Source organism: Micropterus salmoides, unplaced genomic scaffold (assembly GCF_014851395.1).
Source record: "Micropterus salmoides isolate LMB-PRFRI ecotype aquatic unplaced genomic scaffold, ASM1485139v1 Ms_hic_scaffold_12, whole genome shotgun sequence".
Classification (NCBI taxonomy): domain Eukaryota; kingdom Metazoa; phylum Chordata; class Actinopteri; order Centrarchiformes; family Centrarchidae; genus Micropterus; species Micropterus salmoides.
In genome coordinates this window covers 14,892,095-14,910,323 of record NW_024040263.1, presented here as the reverse complement: position 1 = coordinate 14,910,323, position 18,229 = coordinate 14,892,095, and the positions used below count along the sequence as shown (strand labels likewise).

Below are 18,229 nucleotides of genomic sequence, written 5' to 3'. Positions count from 1 at the left end.
ATAATCATTTACACAAGTGCATGTTGTGCATGCTGTCAAATCACATGCTCTCCATTTCTCTAACCAGTCCCCTTATGATTCCACTCAGCCAATACGTTCTCCTCTCTCAGCACTAAAAGCACCTGTCTCTTGAATCTTGTTGAGGCCCACTCTGTAGGGATTGCCCTCATGGAAGCTATGGGAATGTCGGAGGGGCTGCAGGGGAGGAACTGGGGGCAGGATGTGACTCAGGCGGACAGCCTTCCTCAGCAACTTCAGTCTGACCAGTGGACCTGTCCTCCTCAGCACCTCCATGGCACGTTGCTCGCTGCAGCCCTGCAGGCTCACCCCATCCACCTGAGGGAGGGGACAAGAGATGTGAAAGTAGGGAGCATGGAAAAGAGCCAGGATGAAAACACACAGGTATGATGGAGACTGAAGCAAACTTTCTGTTGACGGAGTGGATGATTTCGGCAAGTGCAGGTAAATTAAATAACAAAGTAAAAAAAAAAATCAATAGTAATCAAAAATAAAAATAGTGCACAATGAAAAGCACATATAGGTAAAAGCTAAAGATGATGAAGAGATGGATGGGAGTAAAAGTAAAACTCGAAGAAATCCCCTTCATCAGCTAAAATAAGACCCTAATTGGTGTATATGGAACTACTAAAAGTTGCAAACTGTGCAGATTGTGAGATGCTGAAATCGTTAAGATTCAGTAGAGAATATTTGAGACAACAAGGTATCTGTCATGAGAGAACACAAAAGCCATCTGTTGAGTTTGTAGAAACTCACGGACAGGATGATGTCTCCGATGTGGATGCGCCCATCTTGATCGACAGAGCTGCCTTTCGTTATGCTCTTCACTATCACACCAGCGCTGTAGACTGAGGAAAGCAAGATAAATTGAAGGAAAACTCAGCACTGATTGTGTAAATGCTCTCTAAACTCAATAATCAATAAGGTGTTACATAGGGGTACTGCTCATACTTCTGCTATTTCCCCAGTCTGTTTCTATTAACTTAGCTTGGAATAATGATAATTAGCTCATTTTTCACTAGTTGATAGCTATTATTACCTGAGTTTAGGTCACCTATGTAGGAAGAAATGGTGAATCCCAGGCCCCGACTGTTCTTAGTGAACTGCACACTGAACTCATAGTCATCATTCAAGTCATTGAGCTGGAAAGTAGCAGAGGCAGAAAAATGCTATGCACATCTTTGGAATACTGTATTACACATGTCACTGATTAGCCATTTATTTTACATAAAAAGTTTGAATTTGACCTTTATTATGTGCTGTTATTCTTTACACACACACACACACACACACACACACACACACACACACACACACACACACACAAACCTTGTCGTCCAAGCTGTCCTGGCTTAGGACAGGAGAGGAAAGGTGTTTGTCCTTTGTAATATCTCTGGCAATGAGCAGTTTCACCTTGGTACCAGCATTTCGTAGTACCTGGGCCAGTTGGTCGTTGGTGAATGGATGAAAAGTATGCAACAATTAATAAATAAACGAAAGAAAAGAGACACAAGAGTAGATTAACCCTGTTTAGGAGTGCCTCATCCACTGCTTGGGAAGCTCTCCCAGATGGTTCCACTGAAAAGTGGCTATGCGCTGCTCTTTAGCGGAGGTGGAGAAGTTAACCAATTGTTAATTGCACCACCTCCTTTAAAGAGCAGTACACATCTGCTTCCCTGAGATTTCCTATGGAACTAACTATGGGATAACAATAGATACGTACAGAGAGTGGGTCAGACTAGGTCAGACAGCTGTTATTTAAACACCAGTTACATAAAGAATTATCATACAGACAAAGACTTGAGGTAAAAAAAGCACTTTAAGGTTCAGTGTGTACGTTTTAGTGGCATCTAGTGCGAGGGTTGCAAATTGCAACCGACGGCTCACTGCGCATTCACGTACTGCTCAGATGGTCTCATTTCCCGAGTTGTTCTTCTGACTTCAGTGTGTGTTCCTGTGCTCTTATGTCGCAATGTGGAATCAACATGGATGCTACTACAAAAATGTGTTTGGTTAGCATTATCAGAGCATATAAACAACACGCAGACACCCAGTTCACACTACATGGACAGCAAATTAACTGTTATATGTATATGCAATATGTGTTTTTGCACAAATCAAATTTCTGTATACTTGTTTATGTCCCATGTACACTTTATATCTGTTTTTGCAATAAAGATTTAAGGAAGAAAAAAAGATTCTGATTATTCATTATCATTATCATTATTCATATTCAAGGTAGTGACAAAACGCGCTCTGTAGAGCAGTTTGTCCTTTTGGGCTACTGTAGAAACATGGCGGTGCAACATGGCGACTTCCATGTAAAGGGACCTGTGGTGTATGTAGATAGAAATGGCTCATTCAAAGGTAATAAAAACATAACAGTCATTATGTATGGTCTTTATACACCACTGAAAACATTTATGTATATTATATTGCATTTCTGTCAATAGATCCTCCTAAATATTACACACTGAGCCTTTAAACTCATCATCTACTTTAGTAATATTTTTTTTTACAAATGATATCTCACCTGTGCCACCTGCTCACTGTTCATGCCCGCCAGATCTGTATCTCCGATGCGCAGGATTTGATCTCCACTGCGCAAACGCTTATCCTACGGAGCCCCATTAACAAAAACGTTTAGTGTGGACTGTTGCTAAAGTTTTTAAATACAGTCTGCAGATTCTACACTTCATTTAACATTTCAGTATGTTGTATGTTCTAAGATTTCATTCATTCATAGCTTGAGTTTTAACACTTTTTCACTACCTTGTTGAGAGTTAAATGAGAAAAATGATACAAGTCATGTTTGTCTGTTAAATATGAAGTCACAGCAAGGGGGCTATTAGCTCTAAGTCCAAGGAAGATTAGCTTGGACTGTTCTTGTCATGTCAAGTATACTTCAGGAACTGTCCCAGGCCAAGAAATAGACTGTAAAACCACAATTTCTTGTTTCTACGGATTAAACAAACGAGTTACAACGTATTAATTAGTGACCTTTACAAGAGGTAGGGAGGTTTGGTAGGGTTTTTTTTTTGTTGAACAGAGGCAGATTAGCTTAAAGATAAAGACTAGAAGTGAGTGGAGGGTAGTGGGGACACTTCCAGTCTTTCTCTTTAAGCTAAACTAGGCTCACTAACTCTTAATGAATATGTTGTGGCTATGCGATTACAATTGGCAGGTGGATTTACCTGTCCAGCAGCTCCACCAGGAAGTATGGTCTTGACCATGACCCCTGTGCTCCGTCCTCCTATGATGCCAAAACCTAGCCCTTTCCCATCATTGATCAGCTCTATCATCTCCACATGACGCCTCTAGCATTGCAGAGGTTAGACGAAGGGAGGGAGACAGAAAAGGGGGAGAGAAAGAGAAAATCTATTGTAATTTAACTGGTAAAAAAAAGTGATAAATGTGTTTGATTTAATTGTTTATCTACATCCACAGACACACGTTTACCAGCTACAGTGTCACTTCCCATGTAAGCTTACAGTACCTCATGAGCAATAGCAGACAGGTTTCTCCCCATCGACATGGTGCGGGAGATTCGAGGGGGAGTGCAGTACTAAAAAATAAATGTTACTTGTAAAACAAAAGCAAACTTGAAATGACATCGAGTTAGCTGAGCAGCCTCTGATGCTGAAACCCTCAGACGATGTATTATCCAACTGTGCTTGAGTTTTATAATGTAATATAATATTCTCAAATATAAAATGTGACATTTGGAATAATGATTTGTTTTTACAACTGAAAAGAAAAAAATGGTTGGAGTGCTTTAAGTATAAACTGCTAAATTATCTGTCATTTACCATGGATATTTTACATACTTGTGATTCAGTGTGAATGCAGTTGTCTGAGTAGATGTCTGAGAAGGACAGATCCTGTGAGCCCAGAGAAGAGATGCTGCCATCCCTGTGGACGGATCTGGCAGTGCTGGGCCTTCGGTTCTCCATGGCCCATGTGTAGGAGTCACTGTGGCTCAGTGCTTTCAGGCCCAGCGCCATGCCCTGGCAGGGGCCACAGTTCATAGACACAGATTTGGAAATCTTCTTCCCCTTGTAGGATTGAGAAAGCAATGAGGGGTGGATAGATAGGACACATGGAAAGATGGGAAGAAGAGGATAAAAGTGTAAAAATGGAGAGGACAGAAGCAAAAGAGATGCATTGGGTGGGATAAAGAGAGAAGAGATGAATGAGAGAAGGATTGAGGGATGCAAGGGAAAGGGGGGAGAGAATGATTGGGCAGGAAATGGATGAGGGAGATAAAGAGATGCAGAAAGGGATTGATAGAGAGGTGGGGACATTAATAGAAGAAAGGAATCGGATGAGGGTGGAGAGAGTGATGGAGGGAAATAGAAAGGATAAAGAAATTGAGAAAGGAGGGCATTGTGAGACAATGAAGACAGAGGTGGGAGGGAGAACAGGGAGGGAGGGTGAGTGTATGTTAGCCAAAAGGAAAAAAGTACAGAAAGATAGGTTTAAAATGGAGCAAAGAGGGAAAAGATAGGAGAGCACGAATATAAGGTTCTGAGATAAATGCTTCTGTTCACTACCACATGACTCTTCCCTTTTTTCTTTTAGGTTTCCTGTTTCAAACGTTAACAGGGAGTTTCAGTAGATGCTTATTTCTGAGCTGTATGCTTTCGTTCTAGCAACCTTGACACCTGTTGAAATAGCAGTAGTAGAATAAAAGACACTATCAACATACTAATAAGCAACTTCACACTCCTTGGATTTGCACTTACATTCTTAATGCTATATCCAAAAACTTGGGAGTTTGATAAGAAACCAGAACTTGAACTAGCAAAAACTGTGTCAGTGTCAATCCTGATAAAAATCCAGAAACCACTGACATAATCCAGTGCCATGTTTCCGGGAATGCAGAGATGCTAAATGACTACAGGCTCACACCTCACAAAGCTAACATAATAACGGTTGTGTGTGTGTGTAAACCTGTGGTGCTTACAGGGTTAGCCTATTACAGTGCACCACAACAGACAATTACAAAGCCAGGATGATTACCGCTGACAAATCAGTTAAATACCTTGATGGTGTGACAAATTTCAAACAACAACAACAACACTTACACCATGCATGTGTGTGGGCTATGATGATGAAGCAGATGTGTGTGAATAAACATTGCTTTGTGACATATATTAGCCACTGCCAGGACCCCCCCCCCACCACACACACACACACAAACACACACACACACACACACACACACACACACACACACACACACACACACACACACGTCAGCTCAAAAGTTATTACAATGTTACAGATGACTTCTTCAAACTCCTGCCATGATATACAGCCATCCACCACCCCCCACCCCATCCTGCCCCCCTTCTTAGGGCTTTAGTGGTAAGCTTAGGTAAGCTGATTACTCATCCAGTTTGGTTCCTGCATTCAGTATTTTGGGAATGATTCCGACTCCATCCCCACCATTCAATATACACCAAGCACCCACGCACTCATGCTCACGCTATACCTTTGCCGGGGGCTTCCGCTGAGCTTGCTGTAAGCTGAGTATATGATGGAACAGGGGGCTCTGCAGGACACTCTTTAGCAGGAAGAGTTTCTCCTGTGTGGGGGCCTCTCCCCTCTCCTTCAGTTTGGCTAGCAGTCTCTCCACAGCCTCCAAGGCACACTGAGTATCTGCAGAGAAATTGTATATCATTTGTGTCATTCAGAGTCAGGATTTCTCTTGTTGGGCTTTGTGTTAGTTTCCACATGCCACATGTTGCAGCAGCTGCTGCGTGACCCAGACGCAGACCTTTGATAATGAACTATGAAATATTAATACTTAAATAAAGGAGTTTTCTAAAGTCTTGCAAAATGACTTTGGCAAGATACAACATCTGTCGTTAGAATCCAGAATGACATCCTCTGCCAGAACTGATCCAGAAAAGAAGAACCTGTGTTTGGATTTTTGAGAGGACAAGAACTGTGTTTGTCTGAAAAATATCTCTGAACCATGGCTGCAAGAGTGTGGGTTCCTTCAGTTCCAAAGGTTTTCAAATGCTGTCAAATTTCTCTCCATCCAGCTTCCTGGCAAACTTATTATATTTCAAACTAGTTCACTTGTGCCTAAAACAAACAAAAAAACTACATAAAAAAATAATCAAGAAACATTAAGATAGTACTAAATGAGGATGTGCTATCCATTCTGCAGCACCAAAAATGCACAGGCAGAAACTGAAATGTTGTGTCAGGTCATATTGCCCTTGTTATTTAGTGGAGCAGCAGCTAATGAGCACAAGCACAATTGTAGTAATTGTATGTGGCAGAAGGTTAAGACCCTGTAAACTCTTCACCACAAAGTTTTGACTACCGACCGGACTGTGAGCCCTGTGCCACCTGCACATGTAATTATTCTCTCCTGTTTGGCTGTGGCAGCCATGCCTGACACCTTAATTGTAAGCCTTCTGATGATGGCAGCGGTATGGGAGTCTTATTGAGGATACTGGAACATATTTGGCTTTAAACGGCGCTCTAAATCGGCAGGTCCACTTACCCATGATCTCCATCATAGACTGACAAGATTGTTGAGATGAACTGTTTCTTTGTGAGTTGCTGTCTCAGTTAAATGTCATTCTTCTCTGTTTGGCACCTGCAACACAAATAACAACATGAAACAAAAGTTTTCTGATTCAACATGACCTTGAACAGTTTCACTATTTACATTTTTGACAGTGTATTTGTAGATTAAAAGTGCCATGGTGAGGTTTCCTCTTGAAGAAATCTCCACTGTTGATCCATTATGGCAGAGACACTTGGTCTCCCCCTGCTCATGTGCAAAGGAATAATTAGTGAACCAATATCTATTTTACATCTGTAGCATGGTATCATCCTCTCTTACAAGGCCTGTGCCATGGTTGTTTGCAAGCGCCTTGCTTGTGCACTAAAGCTCTTTAGCAGGATTTAAATCTTCTCCAAAAGGCTTTATCAGCAAGTGATGGTAATTAACAGAGACACATGGCCTCCCGACCATTCTGACTTAAGGGGAAGCCTGTATACCATCAAAGCATGATACCAATGACATGATTTGATTTGCAAAATGATGGGCTGAAAATGACAACATCTCATCAGAAATCTAATTAGGAGCCATTGATAGGCACGTGGGGTTTCGCACTAACAATATGCCCTTCACGGCAATCTAATGAAATCTATATCTTGTACCTGTTGATATTATAGCGATACTGACTGCTTCAGAATAAAAGCAAATCCTTACAGATTCATGGTTTACATTAATTACGCAGGCCCATAAACTACAAATTTTATATGAAGGCAGTCTGTTTACTTAAAAATAACACGGGCACATTAGACATATTGCTGTGACGAACTGACAGACATCGTGGACACTTCAGAATAGCTTGTTGCAGAAAGCCTCATCTCACCTCCATTGCAGCGCCGGTGGGCTATCAACAGGTCCCCACTGAGCTCCGAGCACAGCACATCCACCACCTCCACCAATCCGCAGGGTAAATTTACCAGTACCGAATACCAAGAATGACACTTTACCGATGGGACATGTCATAAAAGCTTCTTGAGAGACGGCAAGCTATCAAGAAGCAAGCTGTGCGCTTTATTTTGCAGCATTGTGTCCGTGCAGTGCGCATGTCACCCTCTGATCTTCAGGCACAGAGGGCTCATCCCTAATGAAAAAGAACTAGACTACAGTAATCCTGTAATGCATTTCAGTGGGAGACTCTGCAAATAATGCTGATGTATATTGCGGTGAAAGCCAATTAAACTCCAAAGTCATTTAGCTAGCCTACACAGTCCCTGTCCCTGATACCTCCTTATGAGAAAATGAATGTAAAATCCCAAAAAATGTAAAGAATCAAAGATTGTGAGGAATAGCACAAGAATACGTTATTATACGCTAAGTAGCTATTAAGATTAAGTATATGCCTACCTGGAGCTAGAAAATTAGGCTGCCTTGAGAGGATACACACTTTGATTTGATTTGACTGATTCATTTTTAATTATTATTATATGCATGTGGCCTGGGATGAAATAAAATACATATTTTTCAAGGCAGTGGCTAATTTTCATATTTAGACCTTATTTTAATTGGCTTGGCTTTTTTTTTTTTTTGCTGCTATGAATTTGTCATTTTCTTAATGTTAACTTTACCCTGTATACCCATACAGGACAATTCGCTGTAGGCTGAATTGTTATAGCCTACTACACTGTTCACATTTAATTTCTGACTTTCTAAATCCCAAATAGTGGTCCAGGGACCATAACGAGCTCTAACGAGCTAATAACCTCTTTATTTAGCTGTATGTATGTATAGCTTGTATGAACTGTACAAACTGTTCATATTCTAGTTGTCACCCAAAGGCACAAGTGCAGGCCTATGCAATCATACACCAAGCCGTGTCAAAAAAAAAAAAAACCAAAAACGCCTCTCATTTGGGAGCTCCTATGTGTTTTCACACGGCAGGTGGAGCCCTAGGTCCAGAGATTTAGGAGCTAAATCCAGTTCCGTGTTTTCCACCAGATACCCCACTTCATCTCTCCCTCTTTCTCTCTGCATCCCCCAGGCAGGAATCATAGCCCCCCTCTCCGGCCCTCCACCCACCATCGGCTCTCCGCCCGCCTGCAACGCTCTCTTCTCGCCAGGCTGCGCTCGCTCAACCGAGCATCCACCACGCCTCCAAATTGGTTTGTCATTTCTGACCCCTCACTCTCTCTCTCTCTGTTGACCACGGTCCTCTGCCCCGCTGCGCTCTGCGTCTGTGGACTTCAGCAGAAGTCAGTAAGAACATAAAGGCAGCCGAGAAAGATAGGGAGGGAGGGAGGACGGGATAGACAGACGGATAGAGAGTGAGAGATACGCCTCTGCCCACCTCCAGCACTTCACTGGACTTAGTGCATTGGATGGACGCGATACCGCCTCTCGTGTGAGCGCTGATCGGGATACTAAGCACGCAGCTACTGGTTTATTACACCCTCAGCTTTATCTCCATCACATCTTTGGTTAAGATTAACCCACGTCGTTTTGCGGCAGCAAGAACCAGACCCGGAGTCGAGGCGCCAATCAGTGAAATTATTTATCGACTGGGAAAATAGCCTATATTTCTATCCGAGATCTACGTTCTGGGGACTGTGTGAAAGAGCGCAGAAAAGGTTATTCCTGACTCCAGTGTGCGCTGGATGTATATATATGCGCCTATATCGCTGCGACTGGTGATACGGTAAGGATCCGCTCTTTATTCCTTCACATTCGATGTAGCCTAGATTTGTTTTTACAGACATCGCCGGTGACTGTCGGTAAACCTCTTGGCTATATGTCAACCCGTGTCTGTCACTGACCTGCTCTGAAAGCTATATGGCAGCGCTGACTTTGGTTCTCACGGATGCCCATGGGAATGTGGCCTGTGATTATTGTACTTAAGACGCGCAAAAACTGGCCCTAATAGACAAGGGGGTAAAACGAATATACGTCCCGTGTTTGCACAGATGATAATGGTCCAGCGACTTGTGGCTGGATGGGCGTCGCTTGCATGTGAGATGTCGCTAAGGCGAAGTAATAATACCTATTACCTCTCCGCCAAATAATCAATGCAATCACACTATCCCATGGCGGCTTCTCCAAGGTGTACACATAATTATTATTCTGTAGCCGCCTGTATCTGCCTCACTGCAGGGCGCAATGGCAGATCTCATGCTTTGGCATGATGGATGACAGATACACTAAGTGTTTGCCTCCTCAGGTTTTTTTTCACCTTTTTTTTTATGTGGCTGTTATTTGAGTATATTGGAATGCAGTTAGCTTATTCGGGGCTGTGCTTTTTTTTGTCAGCCGCAGTGTAAAAGCCAGAGTAAATCCAGCTACTCTGTAAGAAAAGCAGTATCTAGCAGGCCGGTGCACCCCAGGATACATCAGTCATGCGGATTCATGAGTGAAAGCAATAGCTCTTATTTACAGAAGAGGCACAAGGGGTTGCAGATGACCTTGATGGGCTCCTGAAAACTACTGAAGGTCTTCGATCTTCACCAAAACTAGAAAGAGCACCCTGCTTCATATTTGTGTGACCACAGATGTACAGTGTATTCATTGTAAACAGCAGGCTTCCCTTTTTAAAAAAACTAAACAAATAACCACACAGCCTAATCCTTTTTGCGCCTGCATACTGATGATGAACTATATGGTTAATCATAATGGTCTGCCTCATTATGAATCTGGCAATCAAAGCGCCCCTTAGTTGTCTGTATCTGCTTGGGTGGCTGTGAACTGGCCCTTTTGAGTCACTACTCTCCACATGCAAATGGCCATCAGCAAAGATAGTGTGTGCAAACTTTGTGTTAATCTCTGTGTTTAGTGTGATATGAAGGGAGAATGTAGGCTCTATAGGGTGGAGTGGTTGACAATATGTTGACAAGTCTGTCAATGCTGCAGCTAAGAAGAGTGTCTCCAAGGAATGGCCGAGCAGGTGGGAAAATGGTCAGTGTAGGCAGTTATCTCTATGTCTATGTTGGAGAAATTTTACATAGATTTGCTTGGCTGCCATTTTGGCAGCATCTGTTAAAGCACAGGCCTGTCTCCAAGGCGATTATTATGTTTGTGGATGGGATGAATATCACTAAATAATCTGTCATCAGTGCATCTGTTTGTGTCTAAGTGATCCTACAGTTGCTTGGTTGCCTTTGCGTGCCAAGTTGATTATTTGTTTTAAACATTTGAAAAAGATAGCAAAAAAAACAACTTGTAATTGGCACTTGGCACAAATCCTGCACTTGTTGGCTGTATGTGTCCGACACGTTATTAATCTGTTTTTAGCAGTGGAGAAAATTGTAGCCTCAGTAGTATTTGTGTTTTCCTGTCCAAACTTACACCAGCTACAGTGGATGTTTTTGCTTTTCTAATCGGCTCAGACAGCCTCTCCAGAGAGCCACAGGATGCTAGTCAGACATCATACCATGAACGCAAGGTGTGTCGAAGAGCATCTTGGGTCATGCTAAGAATTGACAGCCACACAGCACTGATGTTGACGAAACACCTGAAGCTGTATAATGTGCAGCAGCAGCAGCAATCAAGCATTCTGCTGACAGTAGGTCTGTCTGTCCTCCTCTAATTAGGTCACTGATTCGTTTCACTTGTTATGATGCACAGGAAAAAAAACAAAGCTCCTTGTTGGGGAAACCAGAGTGCAAATTATGATGGTTGTGCTTATTCGGATTCTTCTGCTTGATTGACCGAGCGAGGGCTGACTCTCTTTGTTTAGAGCTGTTAATGTAACACAATATTTGGTTTAGATTTCGATGGCTCCAAAAACAGTCTCTAACCCTGCGATGGAAGTAGCCTGTGATTTAAATGAGGGATCGAATGCTAAACATCTTGTGTGCACATTGAAACCTCGAGATAATAAAATAAACCTTGGCAGATTACATAATCCATTGCAGACAAACAGTAACAGGCAAATATACACACTTACATATAATGGCAAGCATATAGTCAGATCTGTAACTAGTGTAACTGCTTGTTACTGAAGTCTCTATTTCCATCGTCAAGGGTTATTAGGGAGTCTTACTTCAACACTTGTGCAATTAATTCTGTTTAGTGGGCACACAGAACCTAAGGGCTGATTGCCCCAGAACTATTTAACAACCGTTTCCTCAAAAACTTGCAGTTCCTGGATCCAGTCCTCTGTTTAGTTAATTTATGCATAGCAAGGTAAAGGTTTGTGTCAGGGAGCCGTGCAGATAAACAGAAGGTGGTGTTCATTGTGCTCACAGAGACAAACAACCTTCCTGCATAAATAAATTGTCACTCTTGTGGCTTACGCTGCGAGGAAAAGCAAAACAAATCTTAATGCTGCGATAATATTAAGTTTCAATGAAAACGGAGCTGTTGAATTGCACTGCACTGTTTCCTAATGTGATGATGATTCACATTCCTAGTCTCAACCCCACTTTGTGTGCTGAGTTTAACCTAATTCAAAAGCCTTTGCCTGCACTAGATGACATCTCTCTCCCGTATTGAAATAATGAGGCCAGATCCTTGCCCGTCTTCCTCATCCACCTAAAGCACTCAGTCATGTGTTAACACATCCTTCCTCCTACCCTTTCCTTCCCTCAAAGAGTTACCCCAGCTCACTGTGTTTTCCACCATCGACTGGAGCAATCAGTTTAGTAGTTCACCTCTCTTAATTTGTGAATCTCGCCTCTGATATTATTCAACCTTATTAGATGTTCTGCCCATGCTATAGAAGTACATAGTTACTTTGCTACCTGATTAGACACATGCTTAGGAAAGAGGAAAACCAGTAGATGACTGGCTGTCAGATCTCAGGGCATTCATAGACTCATTGCTCTTATGGCCTCAACCAGAATAGCCCTCCAGAGATAGATGTCTTACTCTGCCTTTCTGATCGAACTACCACAGCCTATTATCCGTCTATATTTTGGGGTTGATTGGGGGAAATGTACACTGTTGGCCTGACTGCTCATGCCGTCTGTTAATCACTGAAAGTGATACACTTTGTAATTCTGCTCAGTGGTTATTGCATTGTTAAGCAGTACACTGTAATCATACTATTTAACAACATAAGAAGGCTGTGATGCTAAATCAGCAGTGATTCTGAATCAGTGGTTCTATATGTAAAAAAAGAAAGATGGTCGAGAGATGGTTCGCTGTAACCCACTGACATGGGATGATATTTAGTAATTAGAGCCTAAGCAGATAGATAGTTAGATTAGTGGATTATTTAAATGAAGTAATTCTTCAAGCTAAAACATTATGTAGTCACAGCTTCTAAATATTATTATTATTATTATTATTATTATTATTATGAAGCACTCCCTAAAAAGCAAAGCTGCTGATCAAGGTGAAAAGTCCTCAATGCAATCAAACCTTCAATCAGACCTTTCAGGTTTGATTTAATCTTGTTTTTATCAGTTGTGTTATAGCCAAATTAAACAAACCTAAGGACCTTACGTTGTGATCCATCTCACAAAGGATACAAATTATTGAGAAATCAATTTGTGTAAATTAATTCTAAAATTACCCTGCAGCCATTTATTAGGATATTAAAATTGTGGTGATGCCACAATGTGATGATGCCTTTGGCTCTTTCCTACTTATTTCTGGCTACCTTCCTACCATAAAAATCCTTAATAGAACAAATACCGATACTATGAATCTTCCGCTGTAAAAATCAACACATGCTGATGGCTTTTACTTCACCATCCCGTTGCCTTTTCCTTTGGAGTGATCAGTCTGATCAATCAATGTCACATCTCACAATAAGTCTTTTTAAAGACAGACTTTTATTTGTTTTTCTTTGATCAGTTGACCAGTCACAGTCTTTAATTTGTTTCTTAGGCATCCCACATTTTATTTCATGTCCAGCTTTATGTCATTGGCTTTTATTTATAGACAAAACGCCTCATAATAATGTTTTGAAGAGGGCTATAAAATGTCAAGATGAAGGTTATAATTGTGCCATTTGGAAGTGGAGTGAGGAGGCTGTGAAAAGGTACATTTATTCATTTACATTTAATTGTTAATACAATTATTCTAGGTAACAATCTGAGAAAGATGGCTGTATGTATTGATTTTTTTAAACCGTTCATCTTACCTAAGCCATGCTATGCACAGTTTACAATAACCTTGTAAATGTTGCAACTCAAAGTCTGACCTGTGAAAAAGCATTAAAAGTGTCTGTGTTTATGTCTTAAGGCTTCAAATGGCCTTCACTATGTGTATATGTGTATAAGTGCTTGATTTGTCTCTGGACTACATGTTTAAGCAGCTGCTTTCTGTGCTAGCTAGTGTATCCACAGCCCTTTGTTCTTTTAAAATCACTCACTCAGTGGTTGTTATCCCTCTTTCACAGAGGAAAAAAACACTTGTTCTTCCTTTCAACACATCTCCTGTCCACACTTCTCCTCTGTGCCCTTCACCTCCCTTTGCCCCACTCATGGCTGTCACCACTCAATAGAAACGCGTACAAACACACGCATGCATGCATTTCTTCCCACAGATACTCTAAACACACATCAATGCAGCACACATCAATTACCACCTCTCTCTCTCTCTCTCTCTCTCTCTCTCTCTCTCTCTCTCTCTCACACACTCACACACACACAGACACACTTGTATGATCACACACATATATGCTCACACACCCACATAGACATTGCCTGTAGCTGTATATTTAGTGACACACACACAGTGCCATTAGGGGGCTGAATGGAGAATCAGTGTACAAGGCCAGGGTGATTGTAAGAAGCTCACTCAAAGGTCTGCCGATTATTTTGGTCTCCGCAGGAAATCATTTACAATGGCACTCACCCCTCTCCTCTTCCCAGCTCAGTCCATTTAAACAGCGTGTTGCTGTGTGTGTGTGTGTGTGTGTGTGTGTGTGCGCGTGTGCCGTGCATTTGCAAGTCTTAAGTCAGTCACCACAGTATTGATGGGGAGATTCTTTGCCTTGTTGTTTGTGCGGCTGACTATGGCGAGCTGAGGAGGGCCTCGCTTGTTTAGAGAATAGGGTGCTTGGAAATGAGTCATACACAATGTGATGCAACACAGCGGAGCAGATTTGAATTATGGGGCAATGAACAATGAGGTCATCATAGGGCTGGGGGCATAAATCTCCCATTGCCGTGGTATAACACAGCATTTCTTATCAATGGAGGAAACTATGGTAGGATTTGAAAATGCAGTATTGTTTAAGAGACTGATTCAGTGTTGGAAGTAAAGGATAGGGTTGGTTGGCTTCAGTGGAGCTGAGACAATGGAAGGGGAATTCTGGTTTGATTGCAGTGACATTGTTTTTTGAGTACAGTTTACTTCAACTAACAACAGCTACATTGTGTCACTCATTTTGAAGGATCACTTTAAAATATGCCAGAGTCAGATTGTTGCAATGTTTCCTTTCCCCCCAGCTTCTCAAGTGTTTGCACGCCTCTTATATCCACCACACTGCATCCAGTGATATTTTCCATATCTTTTCCTTCTTCAGCAGATTGTCCACAATCAGCGTCTCCTGTAATACCATCATCCCCAGGCCCCTCTTAAATTTCCTGCTTACTGGGCTTTTACTTTAACTGCATTACATACATCTTCCACTCTCTGTTCATCTGGTTCCTTTCAGCATAAACCAGGCTGAAAGATCTAACTCGAAGCGCTTTGATGCGACTGGTCGTTTGATGGTAAATTAGAAAAAATAATATTGTCATTTATTGTGCCTGTTCAGTGGGACAGCTGTGATCTTGATTGATATCGAATGGTGTTTTCATTCCAAGTCTTTGAGAGTGAGAATATGTGCCAGGGAGTATTGATCTGGAGCTTAGTTGATGGTGCAGTGTGATAGGCTGGAGGAGGGCGAGGATGACCAGATGGTCATGCTTGATGGAACAACGATATTAACAGAAATAGCAGTGATCAATGGCTTGATTATGTATGTTTACATCATTTGTGTTGTTTTTTGTTTTTCCCTCCCCTCATGTTATCAAGCTGACTGGTCTTAAGTGTACATACAACACCTAACTCTGCCTAAGGTTAAATCCCCTTTGACTGGCTGTGAATAAGTCTATGAGAATGGTGCACACATCTGCTAGGTTACTTTTAGCACATTCACAATGTGTGACTCTAGAATAAGCTGTAGGGTTCAGTTTCTGCCAAAGACATTACAACTCATTTGAGATAAAAGCACCACTACTCTTTGGCGTGTATCAGCACCCGTCAATTTGTCCCAGACATATCTTTCACAATTTGAAATAAAACCATTTTACCACCTCTGTGTTTTGCAAGGGAGCCTGATAGTGTCACACCAAGACAGATGAGTACCACTCTGGCCTGTAGACCTGCAGCAATAACTTACATGGACCACGTGTCTGTTTTCGAACCATGAAAGGAAGTGTATGCCTGTTCTCCTGCAGCTTGCATACGTGGGTTTTGAACCCCCTGATTGGCTCTCGCTCGGATGGTACATGTATGATAGATGAGATGGTATCCATCACATGTATCAAGAAGATAGTGAGAGAGAACTGGACGAGGACCTTTATTGTATAGAAAGGGTATGTTGATGCAAGCCTTTGATAAATGATATTTGGTATTTTAAAACCAATCTTTGTGTAGAACCCATGGCAGGCAATTATAATAAGCTATTTTTATGGTTAGAATGATATATGTTGGTGTGTGTCTTTTTCTTTGTTTGTATTTAGGTGAGTGTGCACCCATGTATTGAAACATCTCATTGTCCTGGGTTGAGTATGGTTGATTACAGTTCAGTGGTTCACAATTGCTGGACAAATCAACCAGGTTTTTGTTTCATCATGTACACCTCCCTTCCTCATCCCCTCACTCTCTTTTTCTATCTCTCTCTCTCTCTCTCTCTCTCTCAAAGATTTATGTGGGGTACATAGACAAGATTCTTTAATTTTACGCCTGGGTAGACCATATACACTATTGCGCCATATTCATAATGCTCGTATCGAATCTGTCGAAGCCCAGGAGGAGAATTGTGCTTTTAGCAGACTCCACCCTTTAAAGGAAGGCATCACATTGCTTCATTTGGAAGCGCCATAAATCTCCACCAACAGGCATCAACACAATTTCTGGTGTCTTATGGCGCTATCTGTTGTTTGAAGCATAATAACATAGGGTAATACATGAAACAAAATGTCATGAAAGCATACTGTAGAGTTATCCTAATTACATACAGCAGGCATGAGTAATGGGCGTGACCTGGGACATCAATACAACCACTGCCTCTCATAATAGAAAACACCATTGTTTTACTGTGAGAAAATGGTCAGCATCTATCATGTCAAATCGGTTCTGTTTTTTTCAGGAAGACTAGCCTACGGACTTAAAAAAACTCCTTCCTTCTCCTCATCAGGTCCATCCATTGTTCAGTCAGGCTGTCCAAAACCCTCTCGGCCAGCACCCCTCCCTAGCTCTCACACTAGTGAAAGCTATAAGAATTTCACCATTTTCCCATCTAAATCTCCCTGTCTGTTGTCCTCGTCTTTGCTCCTCTGCTGGTTGCTCTCAGAGGAGCCCTCTCACCTTCATTTGATCAAAATCTTGCTTCTGTCTCCTCTCATGAACTCGCACAGTATTAAACCTTAACCCTGCTCTCGAAATGGTAGTCAGCTACTACTGCTACTGAAAGATCTACTATAGTAGGGAAGACCGTCTATCAATACAGACGTTATTCAAGTGTTGACATGGATAGCAAAATTAGGCAACTAAAAAACTTGACAAAGGTTAGGGAAAGACTGTATTACAGATAAAAGAATAGTTAAAAACAGCTGCAAGTCTGTGGCGAGACATTAACTACGGGCTCCTGTACCTCAACCTTAATATCCTTTCCACCTCGGTAAAGGGCACACTATTTCCTGTATTAGCGCTGAATGTTAGACATAGATTGTGAAATGTGCAATCATCCAAAATTAATGTAGTTCCTAGTGATACTTGTCCATAGGCAAAATATACCAAAACATTTGTTTCATTCAGTTGCAACTTACCAGACTGTTCCCTGGAAAACTGTTGACAAAATTAGGATTTAATGACGAATTCCTCTTTGAGGATGGAACAAAGCGATGGTATGCTGCTGACGTATGCATGGACTATTGCAATGGCTGCATTTGTAATCTTTCTCCTTTTCCACTGGTTCACGTAAACGAGTCCTAATGAAAAATCTCAATCCCACCTAGTTCTGCTGCTGATACAAACTTATTCTTTCACTATCTTGCATGTGCATCCATACCTGTTTCTTTTGTACCTCTCTTCCACCATTCCTAATTCATTGATCCATCCATTGTTGACCTATGTGTGAATAATGTATACCGTGTTCTGAGTGAATCAAGTAATACAAAAACGAAGGTAATGTTTAGGTGGCGGGAGCTTAGCGCCTAATTTATCTTTCACCAATGCTCTGTTGCCTCTGACAATTCTCCTGCATTGTAGTGCATGCAAACACATATCACATTGGGGGTGTACACTCATTCACATGCATACGCATGAATACATGCAAACACATGCATGTAGACTTTTGTTGCAGATTTTGCCCACCCAACCACAGAGACATTGCTCATGGCCTCCTGTACTGGCTACTGCACAGCCCTGCCTGAGAGCTCCATAGAGTTCCAGGCTGTGAAACTCTTTATGGATGCGAGTGTGTGTGTGTGTGTGTGTGTGTGTGTATTAGAGTATGTTGATGCACTTGTTTTTGTG

At 41.7% G+C, this 18,229-nt stretch overlaps 2 protein-coding genes across 8 annotated transcripts in view; one reads left to right on the top strand and one right to left on the bottom strand.

Annotated features, from left to right (window-relative positions):
* si:dkey-92j12.5 (multiple PDZ domain protein) overlaps positions 1–6,660 on the bottom strand; it is a 37,633-nt gene extending 30,973 nt beyond the window's left edge. Inside the window, exons 1-10 of the mRNA XM_038713557.1 lie at positions 6,542–6,660; positions 5,516–5,682; positions 3,846–4,073; positions 3,515–3,583; positions 3,213–3,335; positions 2,552–2,635; positions 1,348–1,455; positions 1,058–1,160; positions 775–866; positions 123–336 (exon numbers count right to left, since the gene is read on the bottom strand). Of these exons, the coding sequence (XP_038569485.1) occupies positions 123–336; positions 775–866; positions 1,058–1,160; positions 1,348–1,455; positions 2,552–2,635; positions 3,213–3,335; positions 3,515–3,583; positions 3,846–4,073; positions 5,516–5,682; positions 6,542–6,557 (1,204 nt within the window). The 5' untranslated portion in view covers positions 6,558–6,660. The remainder of the gene's footprint in view (positions 1–122; positions 337–774; positions 867–1,057; positions 1,161–1,347; positions 1,456–2,551; positions 2,636–3,212; positions 3,336–3,514; positions 3,584–3,845; positions 4,074–5,515; positions 5,683–6,541) is intronic.
* Positions 6,661–8,599: 1,939 nt separating this feature from the next.
* The window catches only part of adgrl3.1 (adhesion G protein-coupled receptor L3.1), a 110,682-nt gene continuing 101,052 nt past the window's right edge, over positions 8,600–18,229 (top strand). For 3 of the 7 annotated variants that reach the window (XM_038713552.1, XM_038713553.1, XM_038713550.1), the window contains exon 1: positions 8,601–9,233. The gene's annotated coding sequence lies outside the window, so the exon portion shown is untranslated. Of the gene's footprint in view, positions 9,234–18,229 lie in introns of all 7 variants that reach the window. The other 4 variants (XM_038713556.1, XM_038713555.1, XM_038713554.1 and 1 more) reach the window with 2 other exon arrangements.